This window comes from Melitaea cinxia, chromosome 19 (assembly GCF_905220565.1).
Source record: "Melitaea cinxia chromosome 19, ilMelCinx1.1, whole genome shotgun sequence".
NCBI lineage: Eukaryota > Metazoa > Arthropoda > Insecta > Lepidoptera > Nymphalidae > Melitaea > Melitaea cinxia.
Window position 1 is genome coordinate 7,359,469 of NC_059412.1, and position 20,385 is coordinate 7,379,853.

The 20,385-nt window shown below is 33.5% G+C and overlaps 2 protein-coding genes and 1 long non-coding RNA gene across 3 annotated transcripts; 2 read left to right on the forward strand and 1 right to left on the reverse strand.

Moving 5' to 3' along the window:
• Nucleotides 1–2,782: 2,782 nt before the first annotated feature.
• Nucleotides 2,783–3,463, forward strand: LOC123663015. Its single transcript, XR_006744600.1, has 2 exons — nt 2,783–3,284; nt 3,406–3,463. It is a non-coding gene; the product is annotated as an uncharacterized LOC123663015 (long non-coding RNA).
• A 5-nt stretch (nt 3,464–3,468) lies between these two features.
• LOC123662703 lies at nt 3,469–5,096 on the forward strand. The gene is given in 2 exon segments (XM_045597507.1): nt 3,469–3,643; nt 3,777–5,096. Coding segments are annotated over 2 exon segments (1,485 nt in total). The 3' UTR covers nt 5,087–5,096.
• Nucleotides 5,087–6,648, reverse strand: LOC123663014. Its single transcript, XM_045597761.1, has 2 exons — nt 6,414–6,648; nt 5,087–6,280 (listed from the first exon to the last, which is right to left on the reverse strand). The coding sequence occupies exons 1-2, from the start codon at nt 6,539–6,541 to the stop codon at nt 5,107–5,109; spliced, it is 1,302 nt and encodes a 433-aa protein (XP_045453717.1). The 5' UTR covers nt 6,542–6,648; the 3' UTR covers nt 5,087–5,106.
• Between the last annotated feature and the right edge of the window lie 13,737 nt (nt 6,649–20,385).

The following is a 20,385-nucleotide window of genomic DNA, read 5'->3' on the forward strand; positions in this document are numbered from 1 at the left end:
AGCGACTGCAGCTCTTTAGAAGTGGGCAACTTGGCTACTGGAGAGTATACTATTACAAGAAGTAATTCTCATCTGTGTAATAAAAATCCTGATTCATTTTGTTACATTTGTGGCGAATTCAATTTGGAAAGGAATCGAAGATCGTTATCTGATAAGATCAAACAAATTTATGAAGAATGTTTTGGTCTCCAAATTACTAATTTGGATTCAGCGTGGGTTCCACATAAGATTTGTAGTCGATGTAACATGATGTTAACCCGGTGGGAAAAAACAAGAAACAGGAAAACTTGAAATTCACAATACCAGTGATATGGTCTTCACCAACTGGTTTACAGAATTGTTATTTCTGTATGACAGATACTACCGGGTTTAACTGGAACACAAAAAACAAAATTGTATACGCCAATGTTTCATCAGCTATCAAGCCTCAAAAAATAGAAGTTGCCAAGGAAATTAATACGGTTGAAAAAATGGATGTAGAAGAAGACGAGACGCTTTCATCATTTTTACGGTTTTTTTAAGTTTTCTCGAAATTCTGAGGGTGTACAGGTCAAACTGACCTCAAATTCGGATTCAGCGGACCAAAATACGTACCCGTAAGTAGGTCCGGTCAAATGCACATTCCACTTCATTTTTTTTGTGTGCCGGTGTTATTTTAAACTGATTTGTTTTTTATTTTTATATTATCCAATCAGTTACCGATTTAATTGACATAAATAAAATAGTATTAATTTAGAAAAGCATAAGTTTATTTAGTTTAAAAAAAAAGTGAAATTAATTTTAGTAAAAGTCTATATTTAGTTGAGCCGCCTTTAGGCGCTATCAAAGCTTTAATTCTGCGCGGCATGCTATCAATGTAAAACTGTACTGTCCCTGCATTTGAGGATGATGATTCCACACATAAATAATCTTTTCTAGAAGCTCGGTTTTGTTGGTAATCACATCTTTAGCCACTTCTTTTTTCATCGGCTCCCACACATTTTTAATGGGGTTCATATCGGGGCTATTACCCGGCCAATCCAACAAAGGGATTTTTTTTTCTGCCAAAAAATCTTTAACAGACCGAGCAGTGTGGCAGGGAGCTCCATCTTACATGAAAGTGAATAGTTCCCCATTTGGAAACCATTCTCTGAGCTGCGGAATTAACAGATTTTGTAAGACTTATTTGTACTGATCTTGCCTCATTATTCCTTTGACGACGTACAGACGTCCAGTGCCTTTGCCGCTGATGAGTGACCAAATCATCACTTTGGTGGTATGTTTAACTGTCGGGACGACACAATCAGGATAAAACTTTTCTCTTTGACGACGACGCACATACTGAGCTTTATTCTGCAAAATTTCGAATGTGCTTTCGTCACTGAAGCAGACTAGTCAAAAATAGGAAAAAAATAAACTTCCATGTTTGTTTGCATTATTTAACTAAAAATGATATCATCATTCATCATTACAGCCTAAACAGTCCACTGCTGGACATAGGCCTCCACAAGTTTACGCCAAAAATAACATGAACTCATGTGTTTTGCCCATAGTCACCACGCTGGGCAGGCGGGTTGGTGGCCGTAGTACTGGCTTTGTCGCACCGAAGACGCTGCTGCCCGTCTTCAGCCTGATGATATGATATGAAAAATGATAACAATGTATCAATTTTTGGTTAAATTGCTGTATCTTACTGATCTTCAGAAGTTCACATCTTTGTCTTGATATTGTTTGGCACACTTCAGGAGCTTTGATTACGTTGCAGCTGTTAACTTGGGCTTCCTGGCGGGGCGACAGGCCTTGAAATCTAATTCTTTCAATTTTCTTCGAACTGTGCGCTCAGAAGAATTTACGCTAGCATACTGGAGTTGTGATTTTATTACCTTTATCTATATATATCTGTTTTCTAGACAAATTTTCTTCAAACATCTCGTTACGTGAGTATTGTATTATATTTAATTTAATGCAATTTTATTATATAACTATGTATATTAAAATAAAGCTCGCAATATAATATTTTAGATAAATCAAAATCTCAAAAATGTCCGTTTCCTCCTTTGCCTTTGTCGTTTTTATCGATAACTATCTACAAACAAACCGGTAACAACACTATCGCTCGGCGACAGTGACTTCTCGGAAATAGAATTTTGACGAAATAGGTCCCACCTAGTCAAAAGTTCTGAAGTAACATACATTAACCTTTTAACCGCGCGACTTTTTATCAGTTGTCGTGCTCCCACCGCCGGGCACATTGAATCGTAGATAAATACCTACAATAAATAGTGTTGTTGATAGGTAAATTTTTCGATGTCGATATTTCGTTATAATTATGATAGTTGTATTTATGAGCTTGGTTAACTAACAACTGCGTACATACTTAACTATTACTGTATACTCTATGAAAATATCCGACATTTTTGTAAGCAAATAAAACAGCGAGCGATTTATTAGTTGGTATTTAATTAAATTAACAAAATTATATCACAATAATCTCTTATTAATCGACTAGTAGACAAAGTTTTTTTTTAATTTTAAATTAGCCTTAAATCAAATTTATATCACAATAATCTCTTATTAATCGACTAGTAGTCAAAGTTTTTTATTTTAAATCAGTCTTAAAATTATATCACAATAATCTTTTATTAATCAACTAGTAGTCTAGACTACTAGTTTTTTTTTTTTTTTTAATTAGTCTTAAATCAAATTTATATCACAATAATCTCTTATTAATCGACTAGTTATTTTTTCCTTTTCTTATAAATCCTAACCTAGAATAAATCTTTGAATCACAATTGTTTTTTTCATCACAATTGGCTACTTGACAGTTTTCGGAAAATTAATTTAAAATTTTCCTAGGTTTATTTTATACCTCTTACAACTAATCATCTTTCCAAAAAAGCCTTATTTTATAGAGAAAATCAAAACTTTCATTCATTGATTTTAAATTCGCGCCAAAACTGTCAGTCACGTGACACTTGGGGGCTGTGACGTCATATTTCAAAAAACAAAACAATCTAATACGACGCTCTAATCGAGTACATTGCATTGCTCTAAATAAGCTCTAACGTGTATATTATTTTGAGTACAAATTTCAGATTTTATAAATAATACCTACTGAAATGACAAGTTATAAGACGTGTGGCGTCCCTATGTGCAAGAGTACGACAATTAAATGTCCTAATAAATTATTTATACACGTCCCAAAATGTCCTAAACGTCGAAAGCAGTGGATACAGTTAACACGCCGAGACCCGCAGTTTACATCTGATAAATCTGCGATTTTCTTTTGTGAAGACCATTTCGATGTAAGTATTAAGAAGAAATGAACTTAACCTGTTATCTTCAGAAAATAAACCTAACCTTTTTGTACCTAAATCAGTGACATGAATAAAAAGTAATTAAATATATTTTTGTGTCTTTTTACAGCTACCTAATGATATGGAAAATTACATTGAATACAGTGTTATGGGTTCTGTTGGTAAAATAAGAATGAAGCCAGATTGTTTGCCGTCAAAATTTCAGTGTCAACCAGACAGAATAAAACGTACTGCACCTCCACAGCCTCGATCAGCTGTAATCAAAAGACGACGTATGGACGTGATGCAAGAAATATTTACTAAGGAAACTGAAATACCATCAATATCAGGCATGACGAGCAATTGCGGTTAGTTCAGTGATTTAAAAATAGATTTGTTTTTCAAGTTTCATCTGTATTAATTACCTAGTTCTTAAGTTGTAGAGCACTTTGGCCATGTATACCTTTACATGTTAGAAATAATATATTTTGATTTTTTTAGATTTTCTTTCTGCTGCCACAAAGGATGACTGCAGTAATTTTCAAGATCAGGCAACACAAGTATGTCCTGAAACAACTGATAAATTAATCCAAGCATGTTTGTCTGCAAAGATTAGAAGCAAGTTTGTACAAACTTCTAATCAAGCTAAGGATAAGAATACTTCCCCTTTAAAGCCTGATATCATGAGCACTGCAACATCACCTTTTAAAATAAAGTCTCAAGTTAAATCTGCAAGCAATACAAACGTCAGGAGAAAATTACTGCTGAGTGAAAAGTTAGAAGTGTCATCATCAAACAGTTCATCGCCATCAAAATATTTACAATCGAATACTGACACTTCACCGTCGGTTCAGTCCTCACTTATAATGACAGCAACTAGCAGTGACCAAGAAACTCAAAGTGAATTATTGGAATTAAAAAGGAAAGTTGAAATAGAAAATCTATGCCGTGTGTCTATTGAAAATACTATAAGATTAATTAAGAATAATCCACGATATTATATAGGAATTTCGAAGGATTGTTATTTTTTAATTGACATTATATTAAAACATACAAAGCTTCCTGAAGAACACATATTATAATGTTTGAAAAAAATTAGATTAAATACACCATTTTCTGAGCTTGGAGATCAATTTAGTATGTCTCTATCTTATGCAAGTAAAATTTTCATGAAATCTGTAGTTCTTATTGCAAGTGTATTACATTCATTTATAATTAAACCAAATAAAAGGTCAGTAAAACGAAATTTACCAATGGCGTTTAGACATAAATACCATAATGTTTACTGCATTATTGACTGTTTTGAAATTGAAATACAGAAACCATCAAAATCTGTAGAGCAGGCTTTAACATGGTCAGAATATAAGAAAGCAAACACTGCCAAATACTTGATCAGTAGTACCCCTGATGGTATTATCAATTATATTTCACCTGGATACAGTGGCAGAATAACTGATGTTTTATTAGTACAGAACTGCAGCTTTTTAGATTGTTTAGAACCAGGTATGTCTATACTTGCAGATAGAGGATTTAAACATATAGAAGAACATTTACTGCAAAAAGGAATTCATTTAGAAAGACCTCCAAGTGTTTCATCTAATTGTAAATTATCAAAACAGGAGGTAATTAAAACAAAACAAATAGCGAGTTTAAGGATTCATATTGAGAGAATTATAAGACGTTTGCGAGAATTCTCTATGTTAAAACCTCATTCTTTAATTAATATGAAATTATTGAAATATTTGGACGAATGTGTTGTTATTGCATCTGCATTGATTAACCTACAGGATAGTATAATTAAAAATAAATGATTTTCAAAAATTAAATCTTTTTATTTGGTACTATTATATAATAGTGGATAAACATTTTTTTTCCAGAAAAATTCCAATTTACAGAGTAAATCTATTACATATTCAGAATTGTAATCTAGAGGCACAACATTGATCTCATTATTCGTTTCAAAATTCCATGATGCCACACAGAATAAACACTTTTTTAATCCAGTTAAGTACATCTGCAGTTGCACTTGTGCGAAGTACTTAGCAGTGACTTGGTTGTTCGAAACATATGTTTTTGAAGTTTTTTCATTTATTGGACATTTTATTTCTAATACAGTATCACCATTCAAAATTCCATCAGGCGATGCTGCTATCATAGGGTATTCTTGACATATGAACAGGCCACACTGAGAAATCTTACCAAGTTGTTCCGTTAATATATTTTTTACGAGATCTTCTAACTTTCTGCCCCTTTTCATAGCTACAGTATCAGGCACTTTTGCACCCATTAATATTGCAATTAATGAGCCATCTGATGTTTTACAGCGAGTCACATCAAATGCTTTTGATGCTGTAATTCTCGCATAGCGAAGCTCATACCATGCTGGACTTTTATGCTGCAGGTATGTTAGCCTTTCTGCTTCACTAACATTCTTTTCTGTAAACACTAAACGTATTTTGTTTATAAATTGATTACAGTCATTTTCTGAATTAAATTTGTGACTCAAATTGTGCAATGAGAGCAACTGAACTATGTCATCTTCATAATCAAGCTGATGTTTTAAAATTTGACAATTCTGCAATTTCCTTTTTTTACTTTCTGTTAAAAATTCACAGAATACACTTCCATCCTGTTGGATAAATAAAGAACTGTTATTGCTAGCCATTTCTTTGATTTTCATATATTTTAGAGTGCTGCCCACTTTAGACAGTTTCGATTTCTTCCAATAACATGCAACAGCTGTGCACGATGGCTCCTCACTTCTTCTATGAGTCCACATTAAAAAAGCCACTGCATGTTTGCAGCCACCTTTAGAGGCAGGGCAGTCAGCACACTGGACACTTTGTACTATTCCTTCTTTTTCATCGATGACCATGGACACTGAGTATGGTTGTTGACGAACTTTGTGTTCAGGACAAATTTTGCACTTTATTACACACAAGTTTGCCTTCCGCTTTAGTTGGACATACCCTATAGCGTCATCACCATAAGACTCTCGCGACGATCTGAAATTATAAACATAACCTACATGTAATATAAATTATTTCACAAAATATTAACTGAATATTATATATAACTATCGTCTTTTACCAATAAATTATATACTATTACTATTACTTTCTATAAATCAATACTTACACAGAAGTTTTTGCATTCCGAAACTCGGCAGAGCAAAAGTCAGGATTGCATGAAAAATAATTTGCGACCATAAATGAATCCAGTTTAGGCAAATTTGTACTATCAGCTTTTATATAGCCTGACTCCATTTCGTGGATTCTTCTTACGAGTAAAAATCAAAATATTTTTATGTATTTTCTCAGAAAATCGGGAACGATCAAACGATGTCAAACAAGTTTGTGAAATGTGACGTCACACGAGTGTTAATCATGGCTGCCCGCGTTTCGAACCGTGGCCGTCTTGCGTTTCGATTCACTTAGTTTATTTTCCAAAAATAAAATATTAACAATGCATTTTAATGCAAAAAAAATATTGTGTAATTACTTTTTACCCATAAGCTAGCTTATAACATATATTTTATATTTTATTGTTACAACTGTCAAATAGCCAATTAAACAGTTCTAGTAATAGTAGGTACATGATTCATAAAATTATTCGTTGTCTGTATTTATCAGACGTATTATAGTTGTCACAAAATTTATATACGTTTCTATAAATTTATTCCTGCGAGTCACATTAGTACCGAAGAGTTTTTCGGCTAATATTGTTGCCGTTTTTGAAATTAGATCAGTGCTGGCATCGTATTGTGTGCCTACAGATGATGTTTTTATTAGAGTTTGTGTTCCTCTTGATACAAATAAATCAGGCGTACTATCTGTACTGCGTAAGTCACCGTCATGTGGTACATAGTAACAATATTGAGATTGTGCTATCGGAGAAGGCAAACATACATCTATATTTTCAAGATTCATTTCGTTTTGACTATCATTAGTTGGATTCAAAATTGATTGACTACATTCCTGAGACTCGTCTTATTTTCCTTAAAAGCAATAAAGTAAATCATAAGTACCGAAATAAAAAATCAAAATGGCGTATCAATTGGCACAATTTACTTACTTTTCGATGTCATTTCGTTTTCTATCAAATTCAAATTTAATGTTGAACAAAAATGTGACGTTCAAAGTGTATTTATAACTAGGTTACAATTCACATAACACTTGCACTGAACAGTATAAAAAGACGTGGGCTCGGTGTGTTTGACACGGACAAAGTAAAGAAGCCAGGCAAGTTGCCTCAGTGAGGCAACCAATGAAAGAAAATTAGTGACAGGATGATGTACCTACTTAAGTGTCGATATTTAGTCTATAGTTTCTATCTATGGTACTCAGCAGCACATGTGTCAATGCAAAGATAAACATTACACGTTACACACATAAACCGCGTGTGTGATCTTTTATTCTTAGTCGCGCACACTTTACAACGCTGACTTTTGCCACTGGGAATTCTTACAGGAAAATGTACCAAAGCATCGTTATGTAGACTGCGAAGAGGATTGGACTGAGTACGAGAAGTGAATGCTCGTCTAGTATTTGCAATTAATCTTTTATTTTTTTTCTAAAAGTTGCCTTATCACATGTAATTGAAAATCTGCAAAACATTTTTTGTTATTATTATTTTTTAAGATTCTGAACAAATAAAAAGCATTAAGCATAAACTAATCGATGATGTGAAAGCCTAATTTTTTATGCCACTTCCTCGTTTTCCTTATACAGCCTAAGGTACTCATCATCATGTCGGCGGTGTCCACCGAACCCATATTTTTACTATAATCTATTACACATTGCGGTTTTAATTTAGGCACACCAGTAAATTTATCCAAACTATCTGACGGAACAATTTTGTCATCATGTATGGTAGACAGCATGATAACAGCTTTTTTGTCTTGTCATTTTAACGCTAAAAGAGGAGGAGATGAATATGCTTCTATTTCTCCACGCTTAAGTTTTTGAATTTTGGCATACCTTTCCTATTATTTTTAACGGTACCGCATGCATAAATGCCTCTTCGTTTTAAATACAGAAAAAGTCGCGGACTCGAATACCAATTACACTGCACAACAGCATGTCTGATGATTGGGTTATGTTACATGATATTAGTCCAATTGTTAATGACGTTTTCAAATCTGTAACTGAAATTTCTGTATCAGCTCTAGTTAAAAAAATATTACACATAGGTCTTTTTATAATAAAACACTATATATTTAAAGATAATCCTATTTTATTTAGTTTTTAAGTTGAAAAATACTTTCTTTTATTTGATTTCCTTTTTGAAGCTGAAGGTAGAGAGCTGTTCTGAATGCTCCAACAATAGTCAGCCATCATGTGTGCGTTCCAATAGCCTTGATAGCGTTCCACCATCGTACGAAGGTCCTGGTGGAATCGCTCGCCCTGTTCTTCACTTAGATCCCCAAGATTGGCGGGAAAATAGTCCAGGTGGTTGTGGAGAAAGTGTAACTTGATGCTCATGTTACATCCAAGCCTTTGAAAGTGACTCATTAGTTGTTCGACGTGTTGAGAACTGTCAGAACTTTTCTTATTTCCCAAAAAATTTTGAACAAGCCAAACAAACTCATTCCATGCCTTTTTCTCAATCTCTGTCATAATGTCCGTAAAATTTGAGTCTTTTATTAACGATCTTATCTGTGGACCGTCAAAAACGCCCGCTTTTATCTTTTCTGCACTCAGTTTTGGAAACTTTTTTGATAAAAAACGGAAACAATTTCCATTTTTGTCAAGACCTTTTACGAATTGTTTTATAAGCCCTAGTTTTATATGTAACGGAGGCAAAATTATACGATCCCTAGAAACTAAAGGTGGGTTTATCACGTTCTGTTGTCCTGGAACTAGCGCTTCCCGAGTAGGCCAATCTTTTTTAATCCAATGTTGATATTTAGCTCTACTATCCCACAAGCAAAGAAAACAGGGATACTTTGTGTAACCACCTTGTTGGCCTAAAAGAAAGTTTACCATTTTTAAATCAACACATATGAGCCAGTTGTGTTCCACATATTTTATTTTGTCCAAAACCAGAGCAATAGTTGTGTATTCTTCTTTTACTTTTGTAGAATGTGCAATAGGCAACGACCCTAATTTATTCCCATTGTGTAAGAGAACACATTTTAGACTCCGTTTCGATGAGTCTATGAATAGACGCCACTCACTAGAAACGTAATTTTGTAATCCCATTGCAGCCATTAAACCAGGTACATCTTTACAAAATACGAAGTCATCTTCTTCAGCAAAATATTTGAGGAGATTTTGTTCTCTTGTGCGGTAAAAAGAAATTTTAGTTTCTTTTGTTACTAAGTTTCTTTCTTTTAGCCTAGAAGCCAAAATTTCTGAAGCAGACTTTGACAGTCCCAGATCTCTGATAAGGTCGTTTAAATCACCTTGGTTAAGTGGTTTTGGCGTTTCCAGGTCACATTCAAAGTCACTATCACTACTGTCAGTTTTCGCCTCAAAATGCACAGGCTCCTCCTGTGGTACATCAGCTTGAGGTTCAGGTGATATCTTAGGGCTCAAAACACGTCGTGTGTGCCGACCGTATGCAAGGATATTCCCATTTGGCTCGATTTTTTCGGTTAATGCCAGTTATGTTCACCAAACAAAAATAACAGTCGTCGTGGTGGTTCACGGGTTCATTCCAGATCATAGCGGTTTCGTACCGAAATTTATTCCTTTTCTTATTTGTTCACAAACGTAGAAACTCAACACACGTTTTGCATACCTTTTGCGGAATCCAAGGCTTATTTTTCATTTCCAGCGGGTGACCAAAGTAGTTTTTGTAAGCCTCATTTACGAACGCTGTCACGTTTAAACGATATTCTTTAAACATATACTCTCCGCAAATGAAACAAAAATGATTCGGATCATTCACACAAACTCGACTTGACGATGCCATATCAAATTATATTAAGAAAACTTAATTAATTAATTATTATCAGCAAATTAACAGTGTAACACAGTGAATTTTTAGTGGAAGCTAGAACTCGTAAACAAGAACTGTCACAACACAAATGAGGGTATATTTAGAATCAGTGAAGTCAAATTAGTAAACATGTGATAAAATTCATTCATCAGACAAAAGTTGCAATTTTGTTGTGCAGTGTTATCGACGTGTAGCTCACGATTACTATGATAATAGCCTTGTAACAGTTCAGTGACTACTGTAGTGCTATTCTGTAAGAACATTTTCGTGTCTCGACAGCGGATTCCGCGGTGAGATATCAAATTCGTATTCATTAAAACTCGACAGTCCCGTAGCGCCACACTTGTGAGTGCGGCGACGAGTCGAACCCTGTTGCGTGAGAACGTTGACATTTAATAGTATGAATTCGGTATTCTGTAAGGCGATTAACCGCTTCACACGTCACAATTCGAGACTTGATTCGACACTTGACTTCATCCACATATTCTAAAATAAAGTCATAAGAAAAGAATATCGATAAAATAAACACAGCTCTAAATTGCCGCTCTTCGATTCGACACTCACTTCACATCGCTTGTGCGTACGGAATGTTTACAGAATTCCAAACCAAGGTGAAGTGGGTTCGCTTTCGAAGTGAGCGCTGTCACTCAGGTGAAGCTCGATATCGAAATTGTTATTTACAGAATAGCCCTGCTGATCCTGTAATACCTAAATTCGGTACCTCCACTATTTGTGTTTGTGACCCACAGTAAACAATAAAATCACTTATAAACCCAGATTCGACATCACACAAAACAAAAAGTTTGATTCCAAATCTGTTTCGCTTTTTTGGCAAATATTGCTTGATTACCAGACGACCTTTGAAAGGCACAATGCTTTCATCAATGCATAGTTTGCCTCCGGGGACCAATGTATGTTGAAATTTTGATCGTGCGTGGTCAATCATCATTTGTATTTTATACAATCTTGACAAATTACTAACATCCACGGGTACTTCAGAAAATGAAAGCATAGCCAGTATTGAGCAATACCTATCTCTAGTCATAATATTGTGAAATATGGGACTATTTAAAAGGGGGTCTACAGACCAATGTTCCTCAACAGTGATCCTTTTGTTTCTGGTAAAGAGCATCGTAAGTGCTAAAAAGATATAAATATCATGAACACTCACATCTTGCCACTTTGTTAAACGAGCGTATACCCTCAGATCCGTGTGCCTGACACAGTGTTGATGGTATTTGTTAGTAAAATTATATATTTTTTGTACTAAATCATTGCTACAAAAGTGTTCAAAAAAATTCACTTCCGAGGAGTCGCTGCTCAAAGGTACTGAAGGTGATACCCCTGAAATAAATTCGTCAAATTTTTCGATATCAGGTGCAGTTATATCTGATGTCCAATTAATGTTTTCATATTCCTCATGATCTGAAATGACAAATTAAAATAACATTAGGTCAAAATTACATTTCGAATCCCGCTGGAACGGTCGGAATTTTTGATATGATATTAAATATTATAATTATTTATGAATCACATAACGAATCGAACCCACAACCTCAAATGACCCTCATCAAATGACAGCTGGATAAATGATAATGGCAATGATGATTTATTATTTTTTCCATTATTAAAATACATAACTACTAGGAATAAGAGATGAACTCAGTTCAAGAATATACACAAGTAGTCGATAAGTGGTCAGACTTGGAATTTAAAGAGAATTTAAGATTGCCAAAATGTCTAACACTGCGGTTAATAGGTATTAATATTATTTAATAACTTTTTAATTTTTTCACAATATACGCTTTTATAAGTATTTTTATAAATATTTAATTTATTAAATTATATTATTTTAGACAATAGCAATGTTTTTTTTTATATTTTTAATTCATTATTCACACTTAGGTTAGAGTAATCTAGTATCTAATTAAGATATATTTATATAAAATACATACATAACACACACTATCCAATACAGGAGTGAGGTGTTGTTTCAGCTTCTTTTTAAAGGAATAATGGAAGGACTAACATTAAATGCACATCAAAGAACTTATAAACCATCAATTTATATTCATCAATTAAATAAGTTAGTATTATAAACCTGCCTACGCGAGTCTGACAGACTGATTTATCTAACCGTGCCGGTAATATAATAACAGAATAACATCACAATAAAAAAAACTGTCGATTCATCAAGAAGATACCTAAACCCAACAAAAGTCTTATTTATATTAACCATTACCTATTGAATAATGAGCAATTAACATAAGAGGTAATTGAAATAGGTACTTGCCTCATCATCACTTTCGCTTTCTTCGACAGATTCGAATAATTCCTCTTCGTCGTCACCTTCTAATATTCTTATTAACTCCTCAGTAGTCGTCATTATTAAAATGGGACTATTTTATCGACAGTGCACAAATACCAACTAACAACATTAATGGAAATTTCCACACGTTTGATCCGCTTGTGACGTAGGCAGTGGACGTACTAAAGTGACAGCCGCGTTACACTAACTAGAGAAATGGTCCGACACGGCAAGTCGGAGACGCGGGTTCGAACCCCGCTGGAGCGGTCAATTTTTGATATGATATTCAAAAATGTTTAGAATTCCTAATGTGGGTAACACAAAAATAAAAATCTTAGATATTAAAAATAGCACGGTGTCGTCTCCTGTCAAAGATTTTCATTGTAATATGAAACTTTGAATAGTTACGGGTTTCTGTAAAGAGCTCACTATAGACGGCGCCACGGTTCGCTTAAACCGAAAATTAAAAATTATCATATCGAAAATTTCGCTCGAGCGGGTGCATCGTTCCATAGCTTAATTGGCTAGAGCGCCGACACGGCAAGTCGGAGACGCGGGTTCGAACCCCGCTGGAGCGGTCAATTTTTGATATGATATTCAAAAATGTTTAGAATTCCTAATGTGGGTAACACAAAAATAAAAATCTTAGATATTAAAAATAGCACGGTGTCGTCTCCTGTCAAAGATTTTCATTGTAATATGAAACTTTGAATAGTTACGGGTTTCTGTAAAGAGCTCACTATAGACGGCGCCACGGTTCGCTTAAACCGAAAATTAAAAATTATCATAGAGAAATGGTGTTGCAAACATAGGCGTCTAGGGATGGGAACTAACGTCAAATGTTGTCGATAGTATCGTAGCTCGAGGGATATTTTTCTTATGAATAATAAGGAAAATAATTAATAACACTAGGTACCTAATATGTTAAATAAACTTTATTTCGTATGACATTGTTTATTTTATGCTGAATGATGCATTATACCTGATTATTTAAGTGTTTGTTATTTTGTTTTTAAAATGAGCATTGCATTGTATCCCATCCCTATGCGATATATTTATGCGACGCTCGCGACAGACACCGAAGAAAAGTCCAATCTTTCGATTACTTATTGTTGGTTTATATGAATAAAATATACAAAAAATTAGCTCCTTATTAAAATAGTTGTGATTATGACTTCCTTCAGAAGAATATAAATTCACTGTAATTTAATAATATCTGTTCAGTTTATAACTACGTCTTGAAGTGTTAACATTGCAATATTGTAACTTCCTAGTGCCTCAAAATTAAATCAAATATTTAAAAGTGAAGTGTTTTAATTAATAAACCCAACAGGTTATGGGCCCAGAGGCTTTAAAATCATACGATCTTGTCGAGGTGTTTTTTTTTTCTATCTACCTACATTTTAATCATCAAGAATGGAGAATTTAAAATCAAAGAGAAATATAGCACTATTTAATGGTGAAAAGTATAGCGTTTGGAAGTTTAGAATACGCGCGTTACTAAATGAAATGGACTTTTTAAATGTGGTTGATGAAGAACCGCCCAATACACCTTGCCAGGACTGGGAGAAAAATAACCGGATTGCAAAAGGTATTATTGTTGAATATCTTTCTGACTCGTTTCTTGGTTTCGCTAAAGAGGAGAGCTCAGCTCGACAAATTTTTATAAGTTTGAACGCAATCTATGAACGTAAAAGTCTAGCGACGCAGTTAGCATTGCGCAAGAAATTATTAAGCTTGAAATTACAAGGCGATACAGAATTAATAAAACATTTTACAATTTTTGATGATCTAGTCACGGAACTGTTAGCAACAGGAGCTTATTTAGACGAAACTGACAAGGTTTCTCACTTATTACTTACACTTCCTAATACCTACGACGGTATTATTACTGCTATAGAAACTCTGTCAGAGGACAATTTAACCTTGTCGTTTGTTAAAACGAGGTTATTGGACCATGAAATAAAGATAAAGAATGAAAGTAGTGACACAAGTAATAAAGTACTATATATAGAAAACAAAAGAAGAAAATTTGAAAACGAAAAACCGTTAAATAGTTACCAACAAAATTATAAATTTAAACCAAAAAGGAAGTTGTCAAAAACTACAAAGTGTCATCATTGTGGAAGAAAGGGTCATGTTAAAAAGGATTGCTATTATTATAAAAGACAACAGAAAAATACACGGACAGTTCAAGCAATTGATACAACACGAGGGTCGACGTCGCAAGCTAATAATTTTTCAGGTTTTGCATTTATGATGGGACGACAATTTTTGGGACAAAGTACACAAGAAAATAAATTAATATTTTTACTAGACTCTGGAGCATCGGATCACATTATTAACAGGGAAGATCTCTTTATAAATTCTATAAATTTACAGGTTCCGATTAAATTGTCTGTTGCTAAGCACAATGAATTTATTTCAGCTACCAAACGAGGAAATATTAATGTCATAAGTGATATGGATGTACAAGGAGTTCTGGAGGATGTGCTGTTCTGTCGTGAGGTGCCGTACAATTTATTATCCGTTTCAAAGATGCAGCGAGCTGGAATGACGGTCTTCTTTGGTAAAGATGGCGTGCAAATACTTAAAGATGGTAAAATCATAATGCGAGGTAAGAATGTAAATAATTTAATAGTTATAGAATTCTTATTACCTAAAATCTGTCAATTAATTTCAAAATTAAGTAATGACAAACACAGTTATGATTTATGGCATCAGCGCTTGGGCCATATTAGTAAAAATAAGTTTTTAAAATTAAAAGGTCATAGAATGGTCGATGACTTGATACAAATAGAATCTGTAATTCCTAATGATACTTTATGTGAGGCTTGTATTAGTGGTAAACAGTCAAGATTACCATTTAATAAAAGTAAAAATAATAGTTATGTTAATCGGCCATTGTTCATTGTTCATACGGATGTTTGCGGGCCTATCACTCCTTCTACCCTCAACAACAAAAATTATTTTGTATTATTTGTAGATCAATTTACTCATTACTGCGTAACGTACCTAATAACATATAAATCGGATGTGTTTTCGGTTTTTAAAGATTTTGTTACAAAAAGTGAAGCAAAATTTAATTATAAATTAGTAAATCTTTATAGTGATAACGGTAGAGAATATTTATCTACCGACATGAAAAATTATTGTATTGAGAAAGGAATTACTTACCACTTAACTGTACCACGAACACCACAGCAGAATGGTGTTTCAGAACGAATGGTTCGAACTATAACTGAAAAGGCTCGTAGTATATTAAATGGTGCGAAATTAGAAAAAGTTTTTTGGGGTGACGCGGTATTAACTGCTGTATATTTAATTAATATTACTCCAACAAAGGCTTTAAAAGAATTTCGCACACCATATGAGTTATGGCATAATAGGAAACCTACAATAAAATATTTAAAAGTATTTGGTTCCACCGCTTATGTCCATAACAAAACCAGTACATCGAAATTTGATGACAAATCTTGGAAAGGAATACTGGTAGGCTATGAACCAAATGGTTACAGAGTGTGGAATGTAGAATGCGAAAAATATGTTACTGTAAGGGATGTTATTGTTGATGAGACAACTTTTATGGAAACCAGGCCAGCTATAGGGCTTGAAAGGAATAGTAAAGAATATTCCTGTAATGAAACTGATGCATTGAAATCAGTGTTATTAAAGTCTCAGGAGCCTAGTAGCTCTAAATCAGATGCAAATAAATCTGATGAAATATATAACAGTCCCATAAAAATTCGCAAAGTTAATACTAAAAATGTAACTTCACAATTAAGTAACAATCAAAGTGAAAACTCAGTTGACACGCAGGAACTTAGAAGGAGTGATAGATTAAAAAATAAGCGCCCTATCCGTTATGATAAAATTGAAAATGATTATCTAATGTATGTAGGATGTAAAATACCTAATTCATATAGTGAAATAGAATCTCGTGATGATAAAATCTTATGGGAAAATGCTATCAAGGATGAGTTAAATTCACTTTTAATCAATAATACTTGGACTTTAGTTCCTAAACCGATAGGTAAAAATATTGTAGATTGCAAATGGATTTTTAATGTTAAAAATGATGAATTTGGAAAACCTTTAAGATATAAAGCTAGATTAGTGGCTAGAGGTTTTAGTCAAAAATATCTTTGCGATTATGATGAAACTTTTGCACCAGTTGCCAGAATAGCTAGTTTTCGTTTTATCGTTGCCTTCGCCAATCAATTTAGTTTATTAATTCACCATTTAGACGTAAAAACTGCATTTTTAAATGGTGAACTAAGTGAGGAAATATACATGAAAGTACCTGAAGGTATACAAAGTAAAGATAATTATGTATGTAAATTAAATAAAGCTTTATATGGTCTTAAGCAAGCGGCTAGATGCTGGTTTCAAGTTTTTGAACAATTTATTAAAGAAAAAGGTTTCCAAAATTCATTAGTAGACAGGTGTATATACATTTTAGACAATAAGAATATAAATAAAAACGTTTATTTAGTATTGTATGTTGATGATTTAGTGATAGCTTGTGGTGATATTATTATAATGAATGATGTAAAGAATTATTTAATGAAAAAATTTCAAATGACAGATTCACAAGATATCAAATTATTCCTTGGTATTAAAGTCACTAGAGAAAATGATAAAATAACTTTGGATCAGAGTTCTTACATAAAATCAATATTAAATAAATATGGTATGCAGGATTGTAACCCTATAGGTACTCCATTAGAAACTAAACTTAATTATGAAGCATTAAATTCAGATGTCGTATGTAATGCGCCGTGTAGAAATTTAGTAGGGAATTTAATGTATCTTATGGTATGTACTCGTCCTGATTTAAGTGCAAGTGTAAATATATTAAGTAGATATACCAATAAAAATAATGAGGAATTGTGGAAATGTCTAAAACGGGTATTAAGATACTTAAATGGCACAATTAATTTAAAACTGACATACCGAAAATGTAGCAACTATGATAATATACTAAGTGGTTGTGTAGATTCTGACTGGGGTGGCAATGATAATAGTGATAGAAAAAGCACTACAGGATACTTGTTTATGTTATTTGATCAATGTACGATTACCTGGAATACAAAGAGGCAAACATCAGTAGCTGCTTCTTCTACTGAAGCTGAATATATGGCTTTATATGAAGCTGTTAAAGAGGCATTGTGGCTCAAGTCACTGGCGAACAGCATTAATTTTTGTATTGAAAAACCTATACCGATTTATGAGGATAATAATGGGTGTATTTGTATTGCCAGTAATCCAAGTAATCATAAAAGATCAAAACATATTGATATAAAGTATCATTTTTCAAGAGAGCAAGTAGAAAGAAATATAATTAAAATAAATTATATTCCCACAGGTCAGCAGCTTGCAGATATCCTAACGAAGCCACTTCCAGCTGTGTCTTTTCAATATTTAAGACCTAAAATTGGTTTAGAATAATCCATTGATTTATATTGTTTAATTTATAATTACTGTTATAAATGATTTATGGTCTGGTCAGGTTTTCCCTGGTTTTCCTGATCCTTGGCAACAAATGTTGGACCATTGTAAATATATTTTACTCCCAGGGTAGCACTAGGAAGATAAGATTGATATAATATACAAAAATTGCATTGTAATAAATAAGGATTAATTTTTGAGGGGGCGTGTTGGTTTATATGAATAAAATATACAAAAATTAGCTCCTTATTAAAATAGTTGTGATTATGACTTCCTTCAGAAGAATATAAATTCACTGTAATTTCATAATATCTGTTCAGTTTATAACTACGTCTTGAAGTGTTAACATTGCAATATTGTAACTTCCTAGTGCCTCAAAATTAAATCAAATATTTAAAAGTGAAGTGTTTTAATTAATAAGCCCAACACTTATATTTGTTGCTTTTTTAATAAATATTGAGTTACGAGACATAATTTTAAGTAATTGTTATGGATAATATCTCTATTTAATAATGGTTTTAGTTATACCACGCAGTTAATAGGATGAAAATAGAACGAAAAAATCATATTTCTCTGTTGTAGAAATACGACACTCGCGGTAGGGGCACGGAAATATGTTTCGCATAAATGCGACACCCGCGGTTAAAAGGTTAAAAAAATACAGTCGAATTGAAAACCTCCTCGTTTGCCTGCTTCACGTACTTTAACAAAATGGTAGTCATATTGATGGACTGCCCGGTTTTACCAAGGAAACTTTGGCTGCTTTAAAATATAAAGTCAATGCCAACCTAGATAATAAAATTTACTATACTTTGGTTTTCGATGAAATGAAATTAAAGACAACTAATTTGACTGACTTCTAAATTTATGCAGCGTTTCGATGCGTATCGCAGCATGCTTAATTCGCTTCTATTATGTAAAAAATATCTCCCGTTAACACGGGAATTAAAAGTTAGGGGTGAGCTATCCACTAAAGCACTAATACTTTAATGCACTCATTTGTATGAATTTCATTTCGGCTTCCTCGCCGTATCGATGTCTGAATATGCTTGCTTCAGGTCACGACGGGTAGATTCGAGTCCTCGAACGGGGCTTGATAACCACTAGGACCGCTTCTATGTGACAGCTCTAGGATCCTACCGACTGCGCTAATTATGTCTTCTTTCTGGTTTCTTGTAAAAAACAAATGGGAATTAACACTTTCGTTTTTTCTCGGAATAAAATACTCTTTGAATTTAGTTATCACTTTTTCATAGTTGCGGGCCTCATCTTAAGCAAAGTCAAAAGTAGCATGTATGTCTTGAGCTTCCTCACCCAAGCAGTGCCATAACAATTCCGTCTGGTCCTCACTGGATTTACTTTTAGCACCTAACGCTAATCTATATATTTCCAATCTCTGCAGAATTTTTTTATACTCTTCCATGGACAGGTTTTTTAAGGCCCGTAGGGGTTTTTAATCCCTTTATTCCACTTGTTTTTGTAATTTCACTTTGTGCAGACTCCGCCATTTTTTACTCAATAGGGCCCGGAACACCGAAAGCATACAATTACTAGTTTGTTTCACGAACCTTTTCTTTTAAATTATGCAGCGCTATTTTATGATGTTTATTATTAAAACACCCACAGAAGTCTTCAACAGGTTTATTATAATATTGGAAATTACATTACAAGGATAACAAGTCGATGGGTGCTTTCTGTCATCGTCAACCAAAGTCTGGGGATATTACTGTCATAACGAAACTATAAACTACAAATAATACTCAATGATCGACTAGCTCATATATAACACAGGCAAAAAAAGAAGAATTTCTACTCTAACAATAGATAAGTATAAGCCATACATTAAAAACGGATACACAAGACAATATCCAGATAATAGCTTAAATGGGGACTTTGTGGTTTACGTAGAACATTTAGATAAAGAAATCAAACTTGGTTATATTGAATCCCTGGAACCTCTCCAAATATTTCAAAAATATCAAGGGGGTTCGTGAGAGAGCAAGAATGAATTCAAATAAAATTCGTTTCTTTTAAACAGGCAGCTTTAGCCAACAACTTCCTTAAATCTCGATGCTTATTAGAACATAATATAAGAGCATATATACCTGCATCCTCTGTGGAAAGGGTTCGTTATTAGCTATATTCCTAAAGAAACAGGAAACAAAGAATTGTTTAAAAAAAATGCTATGACAGAGACGTTGTTAGAATGCGTAGATTTATGAAACGCGAAAAATACAATTTAATCCCATTGTTAACCATAACAACATTTTCAGGTACTTCTCTACCTGAATATATTGTTACGTGTTAGGGTTCGAAGGATTTGGAGAGAAAGACCTGCTGACTCTTTTGGAGACTATTCACTAGCACTAGGTCCAACACAAAACACTAGGTTCAAACACTAAGCAC